The 17,801-nt window shown below is 50.0% G+C and overlaps 1 protein-coding gene across 1 annotated transcript; it reads right to left on the reverse strand.

The window, feature by feature from the left end:
• Positions 1 to 318: 318 nt before the first annotated feature.
• On the reverse strand, positions 319 to 16,498 carry RFC5 (replication factor C subunit 5). The gene is made up of 11 exons (XM_030582722.1): positions 16,385 to 16,498; positions 14,070 to 14,134; positions 9,601 to 9,737; positions 8,953 to 9,032; positions 7,873 to 7,946; positions 6,917 to 7,076; positions 5,263 to 5,344; positions 3,912 to 4,041; positions 3,284 to 3,361; positions 1,914 to 1,968; positions 319 to 1,342 (listed from the first exon to the last, which is right to left on the reverse strand). The coding sequence occupies exons 1-11, from the start codon at positions 16,441 to 16,443 to the stop codon at positions 1,246 to 1,248; spliced, it is 1,017 nt and encodes a 338-aa protein (XP_030438582.1). The 5' UTR covers positions 16,444 to 16,498; the 3' UTR covers positions 319 to 1,245.
• Between the last annotated feature and the right edge of the window lie 1,303 nt (positions 16,499 to 17,801).

The following is a 17,801-nucleotide window of genomic DNA, read 5'->3' on the forward strand; positions in this document are numbered from 1 at the left end:
AGCAGTTTTCTTAAAGATATATTTTGGCCAGCAACTCTGAGCCCCATGTGTGCACTGAACCTGTAGCAGAAAGAGGTGGTGAAATCCCATCATCTGCATTGAAGAGCAGTCTCAACACCCCAGCTATTTGTTATACCTCAGTACCACAGCTGCCCACCTTAGGTGTGCAGCTCGGTAGCACAACTGGTACATGGAGCATCGCTCTCCAAGCTAGTAGAAGGACGGGACCCTATCGCTCACAGCTCTTCACTTGGGTATTTCTTCTGCATTGTATGTAAAGAGCACACTGGGACACACCTTGTCAAGCATCCTGATTGGTGAAGTTGAAGACGGTTTTAATTTTTTCTTGACCATGATCTGTAGTATTACCATCATGTACACAGGAGCCTGAGAGGTTAACTTCAAGAGGCAAAATAAAAATTTCCCTTTCATACAACTGACTACTTGTATGCTGTCATTCCTAGGCTGTAACTAAACTAACCTGCTGCAATGTAGGATAGCAGGCCAGAAGCAGCTACTGTAAAGCCAGGTTACAGACTGTAGGGCATTGATTAAATCAAGAGACCCCTGTATTCTGCACTAGGTAATGGTACACCCTGTCTGTTTGAGACGATCCTCCTGTGAAATTGTCATGGGAAACATTTAAAGCCTCATACAAGGGGAAAGCTCAGCACCCTTCTGCTATACACAATTCTACCCTTAAAGTTCCTGCAGGTTAAATGGGTCAAGTCTGCTGCTGCTGTAGGAGTACAGTTCCATTAATCAGGGAAAGTTGGCTACTTACACTGATGTGAATTTGGACCAGAGTCTCCCAGTACATGAAAGGAGCAAAACCCAGCAACAGCCAGCTTCAGCTACACAGTGTGCACCACAAAGTCAACCCCTTCCTTGGGTGTAAGGGAAGAGGTGAACCTACCTTACTTCCCTTCAAAGGTGTATTTCATGCTGCAGCTTTTACACAGACACAGTGCTAAGAAGTTGTCCATTACCTCACACTTAGCTGCAAAGGGCTAAATTCTTCCCTCAACTACTTGTGCTGAGTTCCCCTTAAGTCAAGGGCAACGAGGTGCCCGTATCTGAAGGTCAAATTTGTCCCCCACATTGTCACCAGTAGATGGGGCTTCTAATACAGTGGGTAAGGAACTGCAGAAGCCACTGGACTCGTGTTCAGACAAGGACATTCTTTTTTTACTGCTTAGCGGGAGGGGTGAGGATGTAAACTGTGCTCACAGGAAGCCACTGGACCTAAGCCTCAGCTACAATCAAATCCCTGGTGACTTGAAAAGCAGCAATAAGGGAGCTTAGCTGAATCTTCTCACTTGTACCTGCAGCCAGTCTGTGCCTAAGGCAGAAGAAAAGCATAAATGTAAATACTCCATTTGGCCAGATCCTGCACTGAAGGTATTGCTGGGTCGGGCAGCAGATATGGGTTTTACAATTAAACAAAAAAAAAAACAACCTATTTCACAGATAGCTTCTGGAAATACAGGCAAGTCGCATCTTAGGTGCATTTAACATACGCAAATTCAGCTTTGTGCGGTCAGCAAAAACAAGGAAAAACTGCATCTGTAGTGCAGGCAATTTCACCTGCCATTTAACTCTGAGTGTTTCATTATACGCGGTTTTCGCTTTACATGCTAACCGCGGAATGGAACCCCCGCATAAGATGAGACTTGCCTGTATACAATTTTGCATGTGTCCATGCTAAAACATATGCAGGAACCACTGAAGATGGTGGGTGCAGTCCTGTAATGTGATACAAAGTTGTGAACCCGGGGGGGGGGGGGGGAGCATTAACAGTAACCTTCCTTTAGGAAGGGTTCAGACAGGCCAAACCTCATCTTAAAGATAACTGTTAGGGGAGAGAAGGCAGCTGGGGCAAACAAAGCAACAGGCATCGAAGGGATACTCACTCGATGTCTGCCATTTTGATCAGGAGTTGGATTCGGACAGAAGGTGGAAAGTCAACTAGGGAGAGAAATGAAGACAGGTTGAGTAAATGTGGTGTTTTAAAAAAGAATCAAGTCATTTAGAGTGCCAGCAATGCCCCTCGGCCATGTACATTGGCCAAACCAGACAGTCTCTACACAAAAGAAGGGGGAAGGATAGCTCAGTGGTTTGAGCATTGGCCTGCTAAGGGAGGGTTGTGAGTTCAATCCCTAAGGGGGCCACTTAGGGATCTGGGGCAAAAATCAGTACTTGGTCCTGCTAGTGAAGGCAGGGGGCTGGACTCAATGACCTTTCAAGGTCCCTTCCAGTTCTAGGAGATAGGTATATCTCCAATTATTATTAAGAATAAATGGACACAAATTAGACCAAGAATTATAACATTCAAAACCAGCCAGAGAACACTTCAACCTCTCTGGTCACTTGATTAGAGACCTAAAAGTCACAATTCTCCAACTGCTGAACTTGAATTAGGCTTGAATAAAGACTGGAGTGGATGGGTCACTACACAAAGTAAAACTATTCCCCCATGCTAATTTTTCCCCTACTATTACTCAAACCTTCTTGTCAACTGTTGGAAATGGGCCATCCTAATTATAACTACAAAAGTTTTGTTTTTTTCTCCTGATAGCCCACCTTAATTGATTAGTCTCATTATAGTTGGTACGGCAACACCCATTTTTTCATGTTCTCTGTGTATGATATGTATTTTCCACTGTATGCATCCGATGAAGTGGGCTGTAGCCCACGAAAGCTTATGCCCAAATAAACGTGTTAGTCTCTAAGGTGCCACAAGGACTCCCAAGTCATTTAAGGCTCCTAAGCGGACCTGCCCTGCCCTGCGAGGGAGCATGGCTATTTGAGACAGTAATTGAAGATGGCAGCACAGCCCCGTGTTAGCTTTGCTATAGGGAGACAGCAATAGCAGCCAATCTCTCCCCAACCAAAACACACGCTGCTAATAGCAAATGTGTCTCAGCCATAAAGACCGTGCGCCACAAAGCGAAACAGGGCGGGTCAGACACTGCAAAATAGGAAGTGAAAAATCCAAACTGGGCTATTGCTCTGTGGCCAGCTCCATGTCAGTTCTTCCCCCACCTCTGGCCAGTCTAACCGGTGAATGGAGCCATATACAGTGAGGAGTTACCCATGGGGCTGCCTCTTCCCACAGCACAGACACCATCTTCCCTTGTTACAGCCTCACCCAGAGTCCCCAGACTGTAGCCAGGCCCCAAGAGGGATTCATTTCTTATGGGTTAATGAGGAACGCCGTCAACAAGCTACTTTGGTGGCTATGCATGTTACACGTCGTGCTGGCCAGCCAGAGGAGCATTACCTCGGTGCACAAATAAGTGGATCTCTGTCAGGATGTCATGCAGAGCCAAACCCTTCAGTGTCTTCAGCTCCAGGATTTCTCGGGATAGAGTCAAGGGATTTTTTTTGCACAGAATTCTGAAGCCTAGGAGTAGATGCCACTGAAACAAAGGATTCCTGTCTCCCCGTTCACTGGATCCTTGGTGGGGTGAGCTAACATAGGATCAGCTCTGAACCTACAGCCATGAGGGAGCAGGATCAGGCCCGGAGCTCCCTGGCAGTGATGCACTGAATGCTCGGAGGTTGGACATGAAAGGAGCTCCACCACATCCGCAATTCAGACATCAGCCCACAGGCCTGCAACACCCAGAGCTTCCTCGTGCTGATCAAAGGGAATCTGTGCATCCCTGAGAAGCACCACTCCCCGTGAGAGAAGGGGAGATGCAGACGTACGAGCCGGGGATGCCATAACGATGTAACTGGCATGAGTTACTCGAGTAGCCAAGTGCCATTTAAAGCAAAAGCCTCCCTTTTCCATTCGCACAGTTGGCGAAAGGGGCCACGGGATGCCACCCCATCGTCACCATGCTGTCAGCCGCCCGTCTCACTTGCCCCTCAGGGCAGTGTAAGGAGGGCGATGGAAAGGATACTTTTATAGGCAGTGGAGAAGTCCTGGTTCAGCATCCAGTCGAGAATGTTGGCAATGTCAGACTTCAGGGGGTGCCCGGTGCAGGTGTACACGGTGTCCTCTGTCACCTTCCCAAAGGCCATGGTGGTGCTCTGCCAGGAGAGGAGGAGAGGTCAGAGGGCAGCTCTGGCCATCAGACCTTTAGGGTACGTCCACACGGGGTTAAAAGACCTCTAGCATGGCCACAGGGCTCCTGGGGCTTGGCTGGTGGGGCTAAAAATTGCCGTGAAGACCTTCAGGCTCAGGCTGGTGCCCAAGCTCTGGGACCCTTCCTCCTCGCAGGGTCTCAGAGCTCAGGCTCCAGACCAAGTGTCTACACAGCAGTTTTTCAGCCTCAGAGCCCAAGACTGGGTAACCTGGGCCAGTCACATGTTGTTTATCCCTCTGTGGATGCAGCCTCTGTGACTAGAACGGATTTTCCCTCCCGTTAGCCCTGTGGGACCCGTGCACTATGGAAGACCAAGCCGGATCCTGTTCTCTCTTGTGCATCATCAACAGAAACGGCTCTAAGTGCACAGACGTCACCCATTATAAATCTAGGGTAGGCAACGGGGCTGCGCGGGTGTCACTGGGCCCTTAAGAACCCGGTGACAGCGTTTTAGGAAGGATTCTGAGCCTGCCGTGAGTTTCAAGGAAGGTCATGGGGGGAGCCGTTCTGCTTGTCATCTGAACAAGTCACCAAGAGGCAGACATGAAACCCCACCCACGGTGCCATTTCACAGTTGCTTCAGTACAGGGAGTGAAGAAGAATCTGCCATGGTCCCCTCACCCTCCTAAGACAATCTGTGCAATCAGTAACAGAACAGACTAGCTTCCCCACCCGCCTTCCCTGTATACCATCTGCTGCTGCTGCAGCTTTCCTCAGCCAGCGCTGGTTCCCCAGAAGTCACTGCAGCGCTGGGGAGAAGGGCTGAGGGTTCTGGAGGGCGCTGAGGTGAACCCGTTGCCTGTGGTTGCATTACCATCTCTACCTGGCTGCTCCTGCTGTAGCCAGTCTCACAGGAGACCCTGGGCTGGAGCGGAGCCAAGCATGCGCACACTGGGACACCTAGGCCCGCACTGCACTCTTGCCTACAAATACCACCTGAAACACCGAGTAAGTGGAGGAAGAGCCCCTGAATCTCTCCCTTATCCATGGGGATGAGGGTGTTGCACATGACCTGACCCCGTGAACCACTCCACGCACACATCAAGGGAGGAGACATCCATCTGGCCATTACACAAGTGGCACCATTGCCACTCTGAAATCAGAGATGCGGCCTCTGGTGCTGAGGGGTGGGGGCAGCAAGCTGAAGCCACACACAGGACTGTACCTGCAAAATATTCAGAGCTCTGCGCATGTCCCCGCTGGAGAGGGTCACCAATGCTTTCATCCCATCTTCACTTACATCAGCCCTGAAAGACACAGATTTCAGGATGCACAGCAGGGGCCCTGAGCCCTGGAGAACTGCTGAGACACACAACAGCCACCAGGGGACACCCCAATATTTGAACAGTCCTGACAATGTCACAAAGCCGTGTACGGACATGGCACCGTGACAGGTTTGGGGCCCTCTGTCTCTATGCAAAATAGTATCTTCTCTCCTCTTCCCGGCTGCCAGGCACAAAGACGACAGATCCTGACACCTCAGGACCATTTGTTCAGGCCGAAGTAGACTGACTGACAGTCCACTCCCATGTGAGCAGGCAGCTCGTCCTGCATTGCCTGGAGCGGGGCTGTGCAAGACAACCTTCAGTCGGACCAGCAGACTGCAAGAGGGGCATGCAGGGCATGGGAAGAGCCATGAGGCTATGGAGGCAGAAAGCAAGTATTCCCAGGGGAGAGGCTTAGTGAAGTAGAGGAGAATTTGCTGGGCCAAAGAGACGCACTGGCTAGAAGCAGGTGTGCAATGTCTGCCCCCACAATGAGCTTCCATCACACGCACGACTCTGCCACTGCACTCACGCCTCACCTACGCTACACCTGCTATTCCTGTGGCCAATCAGGCCAAAAGGTTCATGTCAAAAACCCCAATACTTGGGGCTAGGTTGAGCTCAGACTTGTCTCACTTGCTACCCAGCTCTTCAGAAGTTAAACACCAGCCCACAACTCTGCTGTGCCACCAAGGTTTTAACCACAAACCGTGGCTGGTTCCATTTATCTTAAAGAGCAGTTCTGCTCTGAATGGACAACCCCTTCTCTCCCCAGCACAAGCTCCCTGGGTGGGCACACAGACAGATCTTTAGTACGAAAAGCAAGGAGCCAACACAGCTATAAGAGAGGGGGTGAGCTGGTTTCCACTCTGCCTGGAGCATTATTAACAGAGTAATTAAGCTCTAATGAGAGCCTGGTTCTGCTGTGTTGCACCTGGGCAGGCCCACTGTCAATGGAGCAGCTCAGGTGCAATTAGGGCCCAATTTGGCCCTGCAGAACCTTCCTTAGTGGGGATGAGGGTAAGGAGGAGAAAATCCAGCTCAAGTTCACACAGCTGGCAACCAGCAGAGCAGAGGGGCCCTAAGCAAGTTTGCCCTGGAAAACCACAAACAAATGGGACTCCAGGAGGCCTCTCCTCCTTTCAGTCACTTTTCAGCCTTACAATTGCATTTGAAGCTCCAAAGCAGCTTAAGGAAGGGACCTGCTCAGAGACCGAGCCCCCAAGGACCTACAGGCATCTCTAGCTGCCAAAGGTTGAAGGGAACAAAAGAAAAGACACAAAGGAAAGCCACAGTTCCCTGCAGGAGGAGAAATGTGTGGAGGAAACTGGAGAGAAGGAAAAAGGCAGCTGGTCCTTCCAGAGGTAAGAGGAGGATTTAGGAGAGCCAAGAGAAATCGGGGAGGGAGGATATTATGGAAAGCAATGAGGACACCCATGATTGCATGAACAAAGGCAGGAGGCAGCTGAATAGGTCAGATGTTCCCCTGATGTGAAACTCCATTTCCATTTTGTTCTGACTTCCCTCCCATCCCCAACAATGCTTTTTACTCACATCTCTTCTTTGATGACATGCTGCAGCCTGGGGACCATGAGTTCTGGAGTCAGGGGGCCAAAGCGGAACCTTGTGCATCTGGATTGCAAGGCAGGGATGATCTTGGAGAGGTAGTTACAGATCAGGCAAAACCTGGTGTTTTCAGTGAATTTCTCAATCACTGCAAATGGGGTGGGGATGGGGAAGGGAATTGCCAGTCAGAACTTGCACCAATCTGCGTTGTTGCAGTCAGAAGAGAGTTAGTGAACACAGGCAGTATAAGCCATGGCACAGACCATTCCACTCTGCAGAGCGGGGGCACAGGAGGCTATGAAATAGCCTGGAATTCCCGGAACTTGAGTTTCACCTCCCAGAAGGCTGGACTCAAGCCCTTTATCCTTCCAAAGAAGAATTTCCAGGAATTTACTGTGGGTGGCCCCTTTCGTCAAGACCTGGAACACTGAGCCCATGTTATTATCATGAAGATACCATACAAATTCCTCCTCTCACAGCTGCCTTCAGGAGTTAACGTGTATTGCTCCTTTCATCCCAAAGCATGGTACTGGTGGATATACGCAAACACACACACGCCACTTCAGCACAGGAGATGCAGTCACTGGGGTGTTAGGCAACAGCTCCCTTGCATACAACACTGCTACACACACTGTCGTGTCCCATGCACAGCATTACCACTTGCTTGGGAAAAGCTTAAGTAGACAACTTGCTCTGAGGGCGGGAGTCACAACTGCATGAAATCACAGCTGGGTCTAGGGTGACCAGATGTCCTGATTTTATAGGGACAGTCCCAATTTTTGGGGCTTTTTATTATATAGGCACCTATTTTCCACCACCCCACCCCATCCTGATTTTTCACACTTGCTATCTGGTCACCCTAATGGGGCCCTGTCTCAGCAAATTACTGAGAGCCCTTGAGAGCTACCACACCCTTCTCTGGTCATAAGCCAAATGCCACTCACCTCGCCTTAGGGCATTCTGGGCATCCTGGGTCATGGCATCTGCTTCATCCAGGATCACAAGCTTAAAACCTTTCCTAATGGAAAGAGAGGGGATGGCTGCTTCAGTCATTCCTGCCTGCAGCCTAACCCGCAGTGGGCGAGCTGGAGGAAGCCCATGGAGTCGAGTCGAGCTTGACCCCGGGATATATAGAGCTAGGAGAGACCTAGCCCTACCAATGTATTAACTCCTCCTTACGCCCATCTCTTTTTCGGCTGAAATCCAGTATTTCAAGCCATCGCTCCCACCTGATTCACACCACTTTACCCTAGACTCACAGTAGTGTCCCTTTGCGTATCCAGAATCCTCTATCTTCTCTCCCATCCGCAGCATTGTTCACACACTGCTGATGAACAGACACGTTTCAGAAGTGGCCATTGAGTGTTGGTGCCTAGCTCGATACACCCAAGGGCCTGACTGCCAGAGGTGTTGAGCTCCTGCAGCTCTAGTAACTTTGGGAGCTGATGTTCAGCATCTCTGGTAATCAGGCCCCAGATGGGTTTCCCAAAAAGCAAGGCACTGCACATCAGGGGCCACTTCTGAGAATGTTGGGCCTTGATTCCTTTAATCTGTTAGTCTGTTCCCACCACACTCTCATCCCAGATGCTCATCTCAGCACTCTCCCCAGTCTTTCTATAGTAAAGCCCCCAAAACAGCATACCAGACTGGAGCTGTGGGGACACGCTTCTCTCCTTTGTGTTACAGTACTCCCAGAGATTGCAATAACTTTCCTACTTATCTCCCTGAATACTTTTATTTCCTCCTCCTTTATCATGCAGAGAATACTTTCCACACATCTCCTGTCCAGTCACTACCTACCCCATTCTGTTCCTGTGTATAACCGTCCATTGAGAAAGCATGCGCTTCCCCCCAAAACTGACCATCTCCTTTTAAGCCAAGAGCGGTATTTCAGTGTCATGCTTTACATTCTATGGACTCCTTGTGACTTGGTGCATGTCAGGGAGGGGAAAGAGGTAAAGCATAGATAAAAGGAGAAACCACCTCTTGTGAGGCAAGGGATGCAAACATGTTATGGCACTTACTTAAAGATTGTCCTTGTGCTCGCAAAGCTCAGGATGGGTCCTCTGACGACATCAATTCCTCTGTCATCTGAAGCATTCAGCTAGAGAGAGAGCGAGAGCTAGCATTATTTAATGCATCTCTGCACAGTAAGAGCTCGTCTACACCCGAAAGCTGCACTGGTGAAATACTATGGTGGGGATTTAGATTTAGTTAAACTCGTGCAAGCCACTGTATGGACACTTATTTTGGTTGAAGAGCAGTTTAAGTTTACTGAGATCTACTGATGAAAAGTGCTATAAGGGCCATGTATTGCAGTTGTTGTTGTTGTTAATAATAATAATAATAATAGGGAAAAGTTTAAGCTAAATGGACATAAGCCTCTCAAACTAAAATAAGATTGTCCACACAGTGACTTGTACTGGTCTAACTTAAACCAGGTCAACTTCCTTGGGTACACCAGGCCTAAGACTGCAGCGTACATGCAGGTCTCAATATCTAGAGAGGCAAAGGGAAGCTGATCTTTAGTTGTGTTTATAGAGAAGCACTCCAGGATGCTAACGGTAACCCTGGCTAGCCCTTCACCATACCAACAGCAGAGTTACGGGAGCTGGAAAGTACTACCTTCAAATGAACAAGAGTACTGGGGCCAGCAGGACACTGTGCTTTACCTCCAAAACCATGGCGTTGAATTCCTTGTCTTTGTAGAGCTGTTTAGCACATGCCAAAATTGTGGAGGTCTTGCCAGTGCCAAGCGGTCCATAGAGGAGAAGATGAGGCAGACGATCTTCGCTGATGAACTTCTGAACTGATGAGAGATGGGTTAGGGGGTGAGGAAAAGAGACCCTTCTGATTAGATACTAAGTGAGAGGCTGTGGTCTTCCTGCTCTTAGATTTAGGGGGCTAACCTATAGCATCCCCTGCATGCCAAACTCCAGATGCCTTCAGAGTATACCACATGATCACAAGACCATTTTGTGAGGGGCACATTTGAAACAAGTTTGTTTGTTTGTTTGTTTTTACTCGAAAATGCTTAAAAGTCCTGCTTGGTTTTGACATAGTCTAGTTTAGAGGTGTGCCCTTTGCTCCTGAGCATTTCATCAGCTATCTACAGAGTCCCCTTGCATGACAGCCACCCATGAAATGTAGGCTTCATGAAGCCAAGAGCCAAGTGGGGCCCAAAGGAGGTGGGAAGGGGACGCTGTAGGCTAGGACATCCTTGCCCTTACAAACAGTGCCACAGGATCTTAAGTGCCCACACAGTGGGAATGAGGAAAACTTATCTGTGCTTACCTGAAAGTTTCCTTTCTTTGAGTAATAAGATCTACAGATCTCTTACACTGGGCACTTCCGTCTGCCTGCCTGCAGCTTGGGAGCAGAACTAAAACAAGCAGACACTAGCAATAGGGAAATGCCTCACACCCTGAAGTTCCCTGTAGCTCAGCCATTCTCAACCAGGGGTACACGTCCTGCTGGGGGTACACCAAGGTCTTCCAGTGCCTACATCAACTCGTCTAGATATTTGCCTACTTTTACAACCGGCTACATAAAAAGCACCAGCGAAGTCAGTACAAACTAAAATGTCATATAATGACTTGTTTAGACTGCTCTCTATACTATACATTGAAACGTAAGTGAGGTATTTATATTCCAATTGATTGGTTTTATTATTATGGTAAAAATGAGAGTCAGCAATTTTTCAGTAATAGTGTGCTGGGACACTTGTATTTTTTTATGTCTGATTTTGCAAGCAAGTAATTTAAGTGAGGTGAAATGTGGGGGTACAGGAGACAAATCAGACTCTTGACAGGGGTACAGTAGCCTGGAAAGGTTGAGAGCTACTGCTCTGGCTGACAACTTCCACAGCTGGGATAATTCCATTCTACTTTCCTAAATTACAGATTGTGTTAAATATTGAAAAAGCACAGAGCATGGGGATAACGTCCCCTAATGAAATAAACTTGAATCTTTGGGTGTCAATTTCCATCTCTATTCTGGATGACCATTTGTCTCCAGGGTGTGCTGGATCTGTGGACCTTACTACTCAAAGAAAGGAGATTTTTAGGTAGAGTGCAAATAAATGTCCCTACTCTTCACCATACTAAGGTCCACAGCTTTGTTACAATGGGGCTTTCATGCAGCATGACTCCAGGGGAGAGAAACAGGATCATCCAAATTGAGATAGTTTATATATCCTCTTCCTTCTATATATCCTCTTCCTTCCCCTGGGTACTGAGGCATGGAGAAGACTTCTGCCAAAAAAAGGCATTGGCTAACAAACAGCTGAACGATATGTAGTATTCGGTGAATGTATTTGGTCACTTAGCCACCTAGCAGCTCTCAGGACAAGGAAAGAGACTTCTCTGCCCCGAGACTGTCAATGCCCTTGCAGATAGGGGTTTGATTAATTGAAAGAAGGAAGACTATTTCTTGAATTCACTTTGGGAATGAATACTGAGACAGTCGTGAGGACTCCCTGTCTGAATTCTAAGTACAGTACTGGTTCTCATGTGAGAGAGCTCCCACTGCCTTAAACAATGGACTTCACCCACTTGAGTAAGTTTCATTTGTTGACATCTTACTAGGACCCAACTGATCATCACTTCCTCCAAGGATCTATTTTTAACCTGTCTGGTGCTGGTTGCGGGATTGGATTTGGCAATAGCAGCCCTCCTCTGTGAGGCAGAGACAGTGGAAGGTCCCAGGCGAGGGTAATCAGACCCCAAAGCCCCAGCCTCTTCAGCCAGAAAGACAAACAGTCCCACTGCTGCTCTCCCAAAGCAGTGGGAAAGGTGAGAGACATTGCCCAGCTTTAAATAGGCCATTCACCACCTTGCAACTGGGGTCTTGACACACAGAGAGGCCACAAGGTTCTTTGCTGCTGTTTCCACATACAAAGAGATTAGTCATCAATGCCCACCAACCTGACTTAAAATGAGCAAGGATATTTCTGGCTGGAAATTCCAGTTTGCTCAATGCAGCCACTGCCCTATAAATCTTGGAGTTGCTCTAAGAGAGAGCAGCTACTGACCTCACCTTGGAACCTGAAGTCAGGCATGCAGGAACAATTTTTACAGTAGGGGTGTTAAGAACCATTGACCCAAACTGTAAACCCTGTGTTTAATGGAAGGAGCAGCAGCACCCCACACTCCCTTAGTTCCAGCACCTATGCCTGCGGTTTGTTCCAGCTGTCACTTACGAAGTGGTATTCTCTCTTGTATATTAGGACTCATTCAGCTTGCCACATGACCTGTACTGCTCTCAGCATCCAGCCAGGGCCAGGACTGTCAATCTACTGGTCTGATGACTCTGACTAGCCTGAGCTTCCCAGGATCTCCCACACTAACATGACGAGAGCTGGGAACAGATCTGCCCAAGCACCTGATTCAATGACAAAGGCCCCTATTACCTGTATGAAACAGACTGGTGTCCCGCTCTCTGAGACAGGGAGACCCCTTTAAGCTGTGACATTTTGAGGCTGAGAGGCCCATACTTGCCAGACCATCCGCCAGGTCAGCACTGCCTGTGATAGTGGATGGAGGGTGTCAGATGACATGCCATTTATTTTTGTTATGGGGCTGATGCCACCTGAGAGCTTTCCTGCCCAGAGGAGGGGCCTGAGGTGACACCACCCTGGGCGTGGCTGTCTGCAAAGGGCCTGTCTCGTGAGGAGACCACTCCTTCAGGTTTAAAAAAGAAAAAAAATCTCCCTCAGTTCAAAGCATTGAGTCTCCCACCAGCGGGGAAGACGGCCATGTTCACCTCTGTAGTGACTGGTGCACGCTGGGGGACCCTCAGGCCTCCTAAAACGGAGGCCAAAGGAGCTAGAATGTAGTAAATGGTGGGGCAAAGAAGCCCTTTCCTGCTTGTTTGCTCTTCCACAGCGAGGCTGCTCTCCCACTCCTCGAGCCGCTTGCCCCTGAAGCTGGCAATACCAATCCTGACAGCCTCTTTTCCTTCCTGGGAGAGGGGGCCCCAGCCAGACTGGGCTGTGAGGGGGAAACCGTACTCTGCCCACACAACTGGCCAAGCTCTCAACGAGGGGAGCGAAGCAGGACCATGGGCCTGCCTTTTGCCTCTGGCTCTTCCCCGCCTAGCTCCCTCCCGGAAGCGTGCTAGGGCAGCCGCTACTACAAACACCACAGGGGGAAAAGGAGCTCACGGGACAATCTCCCAAGGAACAAAAATGCAGTCCTAGGATGTGACTGGGTATAAGACAGATCAATTAATTAGCGGTCATGTGAGCCAGAAACCTGAGGGAGAAGATGGGAATGTTCCACAGGAAAGCTCTGCAGCTGAGTGGCGTGGCCAAGCTGCCCACTGCTGGGAAGGCGGATAAAACCAGGGGGAATTTCAGGGAGAGGGGCATTCCAACTGCCAGTGACGGACAGGTCTGGTTCCTCCCCCAGGCAGGCTAAGGTACCCACCGTAACGGATCTGTGGCCCCTGGCACCAAAAAGAAAGGATGATGAACTCTGAATGACTTCTTCTGATGATCATAACAAACATACTGCATGGAACTCAAGACTGTAAAGCTGGATTGACTCTCCAGGAACAGGCATGTTCATTTACAACAGTTATGCTGAAAGGCTAATAAGGACACGACAAGAGGCAGGAAGGGCATCCTACAAAGGCTGCAATGAGGACCCCCTTAACAGGTTAATTCTAAGCAACTGTGGCACCTTTCATCTCTCTGTGTGATTTCATATGGATTATTATAGTATCTAGGCTTCCTCCCATATAAAAGAACCAGAGCATTTCCCCTAAAAAGGTTCATGCAGGCCCCAAAAGGGTTTATTATGAGAGACCCATGTTAAAATAATGGCAACACATTACTGATTGGATGACGAAGTGATTCTATTTAATAGGCTTCTGTAAGCTTGCCACCAATTACAAAGATGTTTGTTTCATAGCGAAAGAGAAGCTGCATTATCTACTGGCTAGTACAGGACCTCTGGGTTTGACTACCAGCTCTACCACTGACTTCCTCCGTGACCCCAGGCAAGTTACACCATCTTTGCCTCAGCATTCTGTAAAATGGGAATTATAGTTGCCTACCTCAAAGGTATCCTGGGAGCTCATGTCTGCAAAGGGCATAGAAAGGCTCTGATGAAAAAGGGTGGCAATACTAAATACTCACTGGTGCTCAGAATGTCCTGATGGGAAATTAGGTCATTCAGTGTCTGAGGACGATATTTTTCCACCCTGAAGATAAAGATATTTTAATATAAATGCAGGTGAAGAGCTGAGACTTCAGGCATTTCACAAGTGTAGAAACCAGGTGTTCCAGGCATGAGATTTCTCTTTGTTCTCTTCCCGGTGCTGGATAACAACCCACAAGGCTAGGTTAACACTCACCTTCAATCTACTCTGAATTTATACCGACATCAAAATCTAGTCCTATAGTTCTGGCTGTAGTTCAGAGGGGTCTGTTTTCTGAGTCAAGTCTAAGATGATAAAAACTTCACAAAAAGAGCTGGGCTTGTAATTTTTCTGCCCCAAACCTGGAAGGAGTAGGCTCCAGCGTCATCAAATCCAAACCCCTGCTGAATCCTGACACAGAGAGTCCAGTCCAGGCACCAACTCATCCCAGCTGAACACTTGCTAAATAGGATTCCTGTTGCAGTTCCCTCTTAAATTTGGAAACCAGGTGACTCTTCTGGCATCTACAGTATCTTTACATACTCCAAAGGTTTGTCTTACCCTATACATTTAGAAAAACCTTTGCATGAACCAGCTGCAGTGACATCACTTTATAGATGCTGCAAGCAGCACACAAGTTCAGGGACTAGATCCAACCCCATGCTTTTAACTGCAAGATACTATTCAAGTTCTATATCTTCACACTGGCTTTTACAGGGAATTGATTGGAGGTGGGCAGAGGACATGCTGGAGGCAGCCGAGGTGGGAGTTGCAGTATGGTCCCACTTCAGAGAGCAGGTAAGGTGTGTTCTTGTGTGGCCAAGTACATGACTGGTTGGACACCCTGCTTTTTAAAAAAACAAAACAAAACCATAAATGTTTTGTATTGAGCTTAGAGTGGCCCAGGCCTAGTGAATGCAGAACTAAGAGCCACCAAAGCAGGGTAGCCTTATTTCTGATCCCTAGGGAACTGGCTTTGGACAAATTGTCCCAGATATAGGAGGAATCCATCTCCCATGCTAGGAGGAAAATGACATTTGAAGTTGTAAAAGACTTGGTTGTTGATTTACCTAAGTGCTCTCCCAAATGAGGTCCATGGAGAGGGCAGGCTACTCCAGATCAGACCTGGAGAGCAAACAAACCAGCATGCCCCAACTTATACAAACTAAGTGCCTGAGATTGATCCTGCTTCCCCAGCATCTCCCCTTCCCACTCCTCAGGAACGAATGACTTCCCCAGCTCCCCGCTGGAAGCAGGACCCCTTTCAGACTGCAGGGCATAAGGGGTGGAGGGTGGGGGAGGGGAGTCTAGTGCAATTGCACAACCCCTTGCAGGGAATAAAAGTTATTTTGACCGCAGGAACTGCTGCTTCCCTATGGCTCACCCCCTGCAATCGTCTGGTACCGACCTGTACCCTCTAACTAGGAGATAGGGGGAGGGCACGAGGGAGTTAACAATCGGTAAGACAGAACCGTGCTGGCTTTGAGCTATGCCCTCCGTGCAGTATCCCATGCAACAGGGGAAGGGGGGAGAGCGAAGCCTAGATAACAGCTGCCCCACATATCCCATGCCAGCTCTCCAGCATGCAGCAGGGGGATGGAGATGGCTCCCACAGGCAGCTAGGGAGAGCGGAGAGCCCGGATCCCCGCTGCCCCACACATCGCATGCCAGCTGCTGCATGCAGCAGGGGGCTAGGGCTGGGTCCCACATGCAGCTAGGGGGAGCGGAGGGCCCAGATCCCCGCTGCCCTGCACATCCTATGCCAGCTCCTGCATGCAGCTGGGGGGCATGGCGGGGAGCTCCCACACGCAGCTGGGGGGAGCGGAGGGCCCGGATCCCCGCTGCCCTGCACACCCCATGCCAGCTCCTGCATGCAGCTGGGGGGGGGGCACGGCGGGGAGCTCCCACACGCGGCTAGCGAGAGCGGAGGGCCCGGATCCCCGTTGCCCTGCACACCCCATGCCAGCTCCTGCATGCAGCTGGGGGGGGCATGGCGGGGAGCTCCCACAAGCGGCTAGCGGGAGCGGAGGGCCCGGATCCCCGCAGCGCTGCACACCCCATGCCAGCTCCTGCATGCAGCTGGGTGGGGAGCACGGCGGGGAGCTCCCACACGCGGCTAGCGGGAGCGGAGGGCCCGGATCCCCGCAGCGCTGCACACCCCATGCCAGCTCCTGCATGCAGCTGGGTGGGGGGCACGGGGGGCGCTGTCTCTCAGCAGCCCCACACACCCCATGCCGGTCGCTGCATCCCAGCTGCCGCATGCAGCGTGGGGGACGTGGAGGGGCCCGATCCCAGGCACGGCGCCTCCCCTACCAGGGCAGGTTCCTGCTCTTCCCGGCCGGCGGCGGCTGCTTGGGGGCCGCAGACTCCATGGGGCCGATCCCCCGCCCTGTGCAGCGGCGCGCGCGGCTCGCGCTCAAACAGCTGCCGGCTCTCGCGAGAGCGTCTGGCGGCCCCTCTCCGCGCGGGCGGGGGCGGGGGGGCTGCACGCGGGGCCGCTCGAGCCCGGCTTCGCTGGGCAGGTGGCGAGCGCGCGATGCGCCCCGCTTGGAGGTCACAGGGGCGCCCCTCCCCCCGCCGGTGCCCCGGGACTGGCTGTGTCTGGGGAATGCCTTGCAAATCAGCCCCCTGGGCGGGGCAAAGGGTCCCCCGGGCGCGGGGCTGGGAGAGCCAGGCAAGGGCAGTGCCCCCACCCCCCAGCTAGTCTGCCTCTGCTGGCACCTCCAGGGCTCAGCCCCTCCTCTCCCACCCCCAGGGCTGGCCCCACACGCTGGGGCAGCCTTAACCATCAGGAGATTTTATTTTTTTTAAGTTATTAAACTTTGGGTCCTTTTTGTCCATCAGAGGGGCTGGACTAATGTGTGTAGCGGGGGGCTGAGAACCACTGAAAGAAGCTGTAAACCCTGTATATGATGGAAACCGCTTCAAGCCGGCACCCTAATTAAAATACCCCGACATTGGCCTTCTGATTTCTGCACCTTTGGGGTAGGCCTAAAGGGTTGGCCTTTCCAAGCTTGTCTCTGCAGCCACAGGGCTAGGCGCTTACTTGTTTTGATGTTCAAAAACAAAAGCTGGGATTCTTGTGAATCCAAGAGGTGGGGACTTGAAGGAGAAATACCAAATCTTGAGAGACTCTTGACAAAATCAGTAGAGTTGGCAGTGCCTGAAACTATGTAGATTTTCCTCCTTTTAGCTTCTGGACACCTGGAAATACTTTGTCCCCGTCTTGCAGTGAGATCCCTTGAGGCTAGTGAGGCATCCCACGGAGAGCAGGCGCCTGCCTGGGAATTACCAGTGGTGCTGTATCCCGCATCCTCTGTCTTGAAGTAGTAGTAACAAACACCAAATATATGGTTTCCATCATCCGCACCCCCACTATAAAAATTGTTCACCCCTGGGAATTACCAGTGGGGCTTTGCACAGCCTTGGGAGTCTGCCTGTGAGGATCCAATTGTGAGCCTTAATTGGTTAAATTGCCTTTTGCAAATCAAAAAAACTATTAGAGCTCTTGTTTTAGAAACAATTTTTTAAAAAAACTTCACTTTTTGGAGCCTGAGAGCAATATGTAAAAGGATTTTCTTGAACACATCCCCAGTTATTTAATTCAAAGATATAAGTGTCCTGAGCAGCTTATTTTTGTTAGTCACGAAACATTATCCATACGTACGAATTTTGGAACTCACCATCTGCTTAAGCTGGAAGGAATATTGAACGGGGAGCTGTTGGCATG

This window comes from Gopherus evgoodei, chromosome 13, assembly GCF_007399415.2.
Source record: "Gopherus evgoodei ecotype Sinaloan lineage chromosome 13, rGopEvg1_v1.p, whole genome shotgun sequence".
NCBI classification, from domain to species: Eukaryota; Metazoa; Chordata; order Testudines; family Testudinidae; genus Gopherus; species Gopherus evgoodei.

Coding starts and splice junctions, on each gene's coding strand:
- RFC5 (XM_030582722.1), bottom strand. CDS start 16,443: ATGGAGTCTGCGGCCCCCAAGCAGCCGCCGCCGGCCGGGAAGAGCAGG. Junction 5,345..6,916: donor CATGTCATCAAAGAAGAGAT/GTGAGTAAAAAG, acceptor TGTGTCTTTCAG/GGCTGATGTAAGTGAAGATG. Junction 1,343..1,913: donor ATCAAAATGGCAGACATCGA/GTGAGTATCCCT, acceptor CTTCTGCCTTAG/GCACAGACTGGCTGCAGGTA.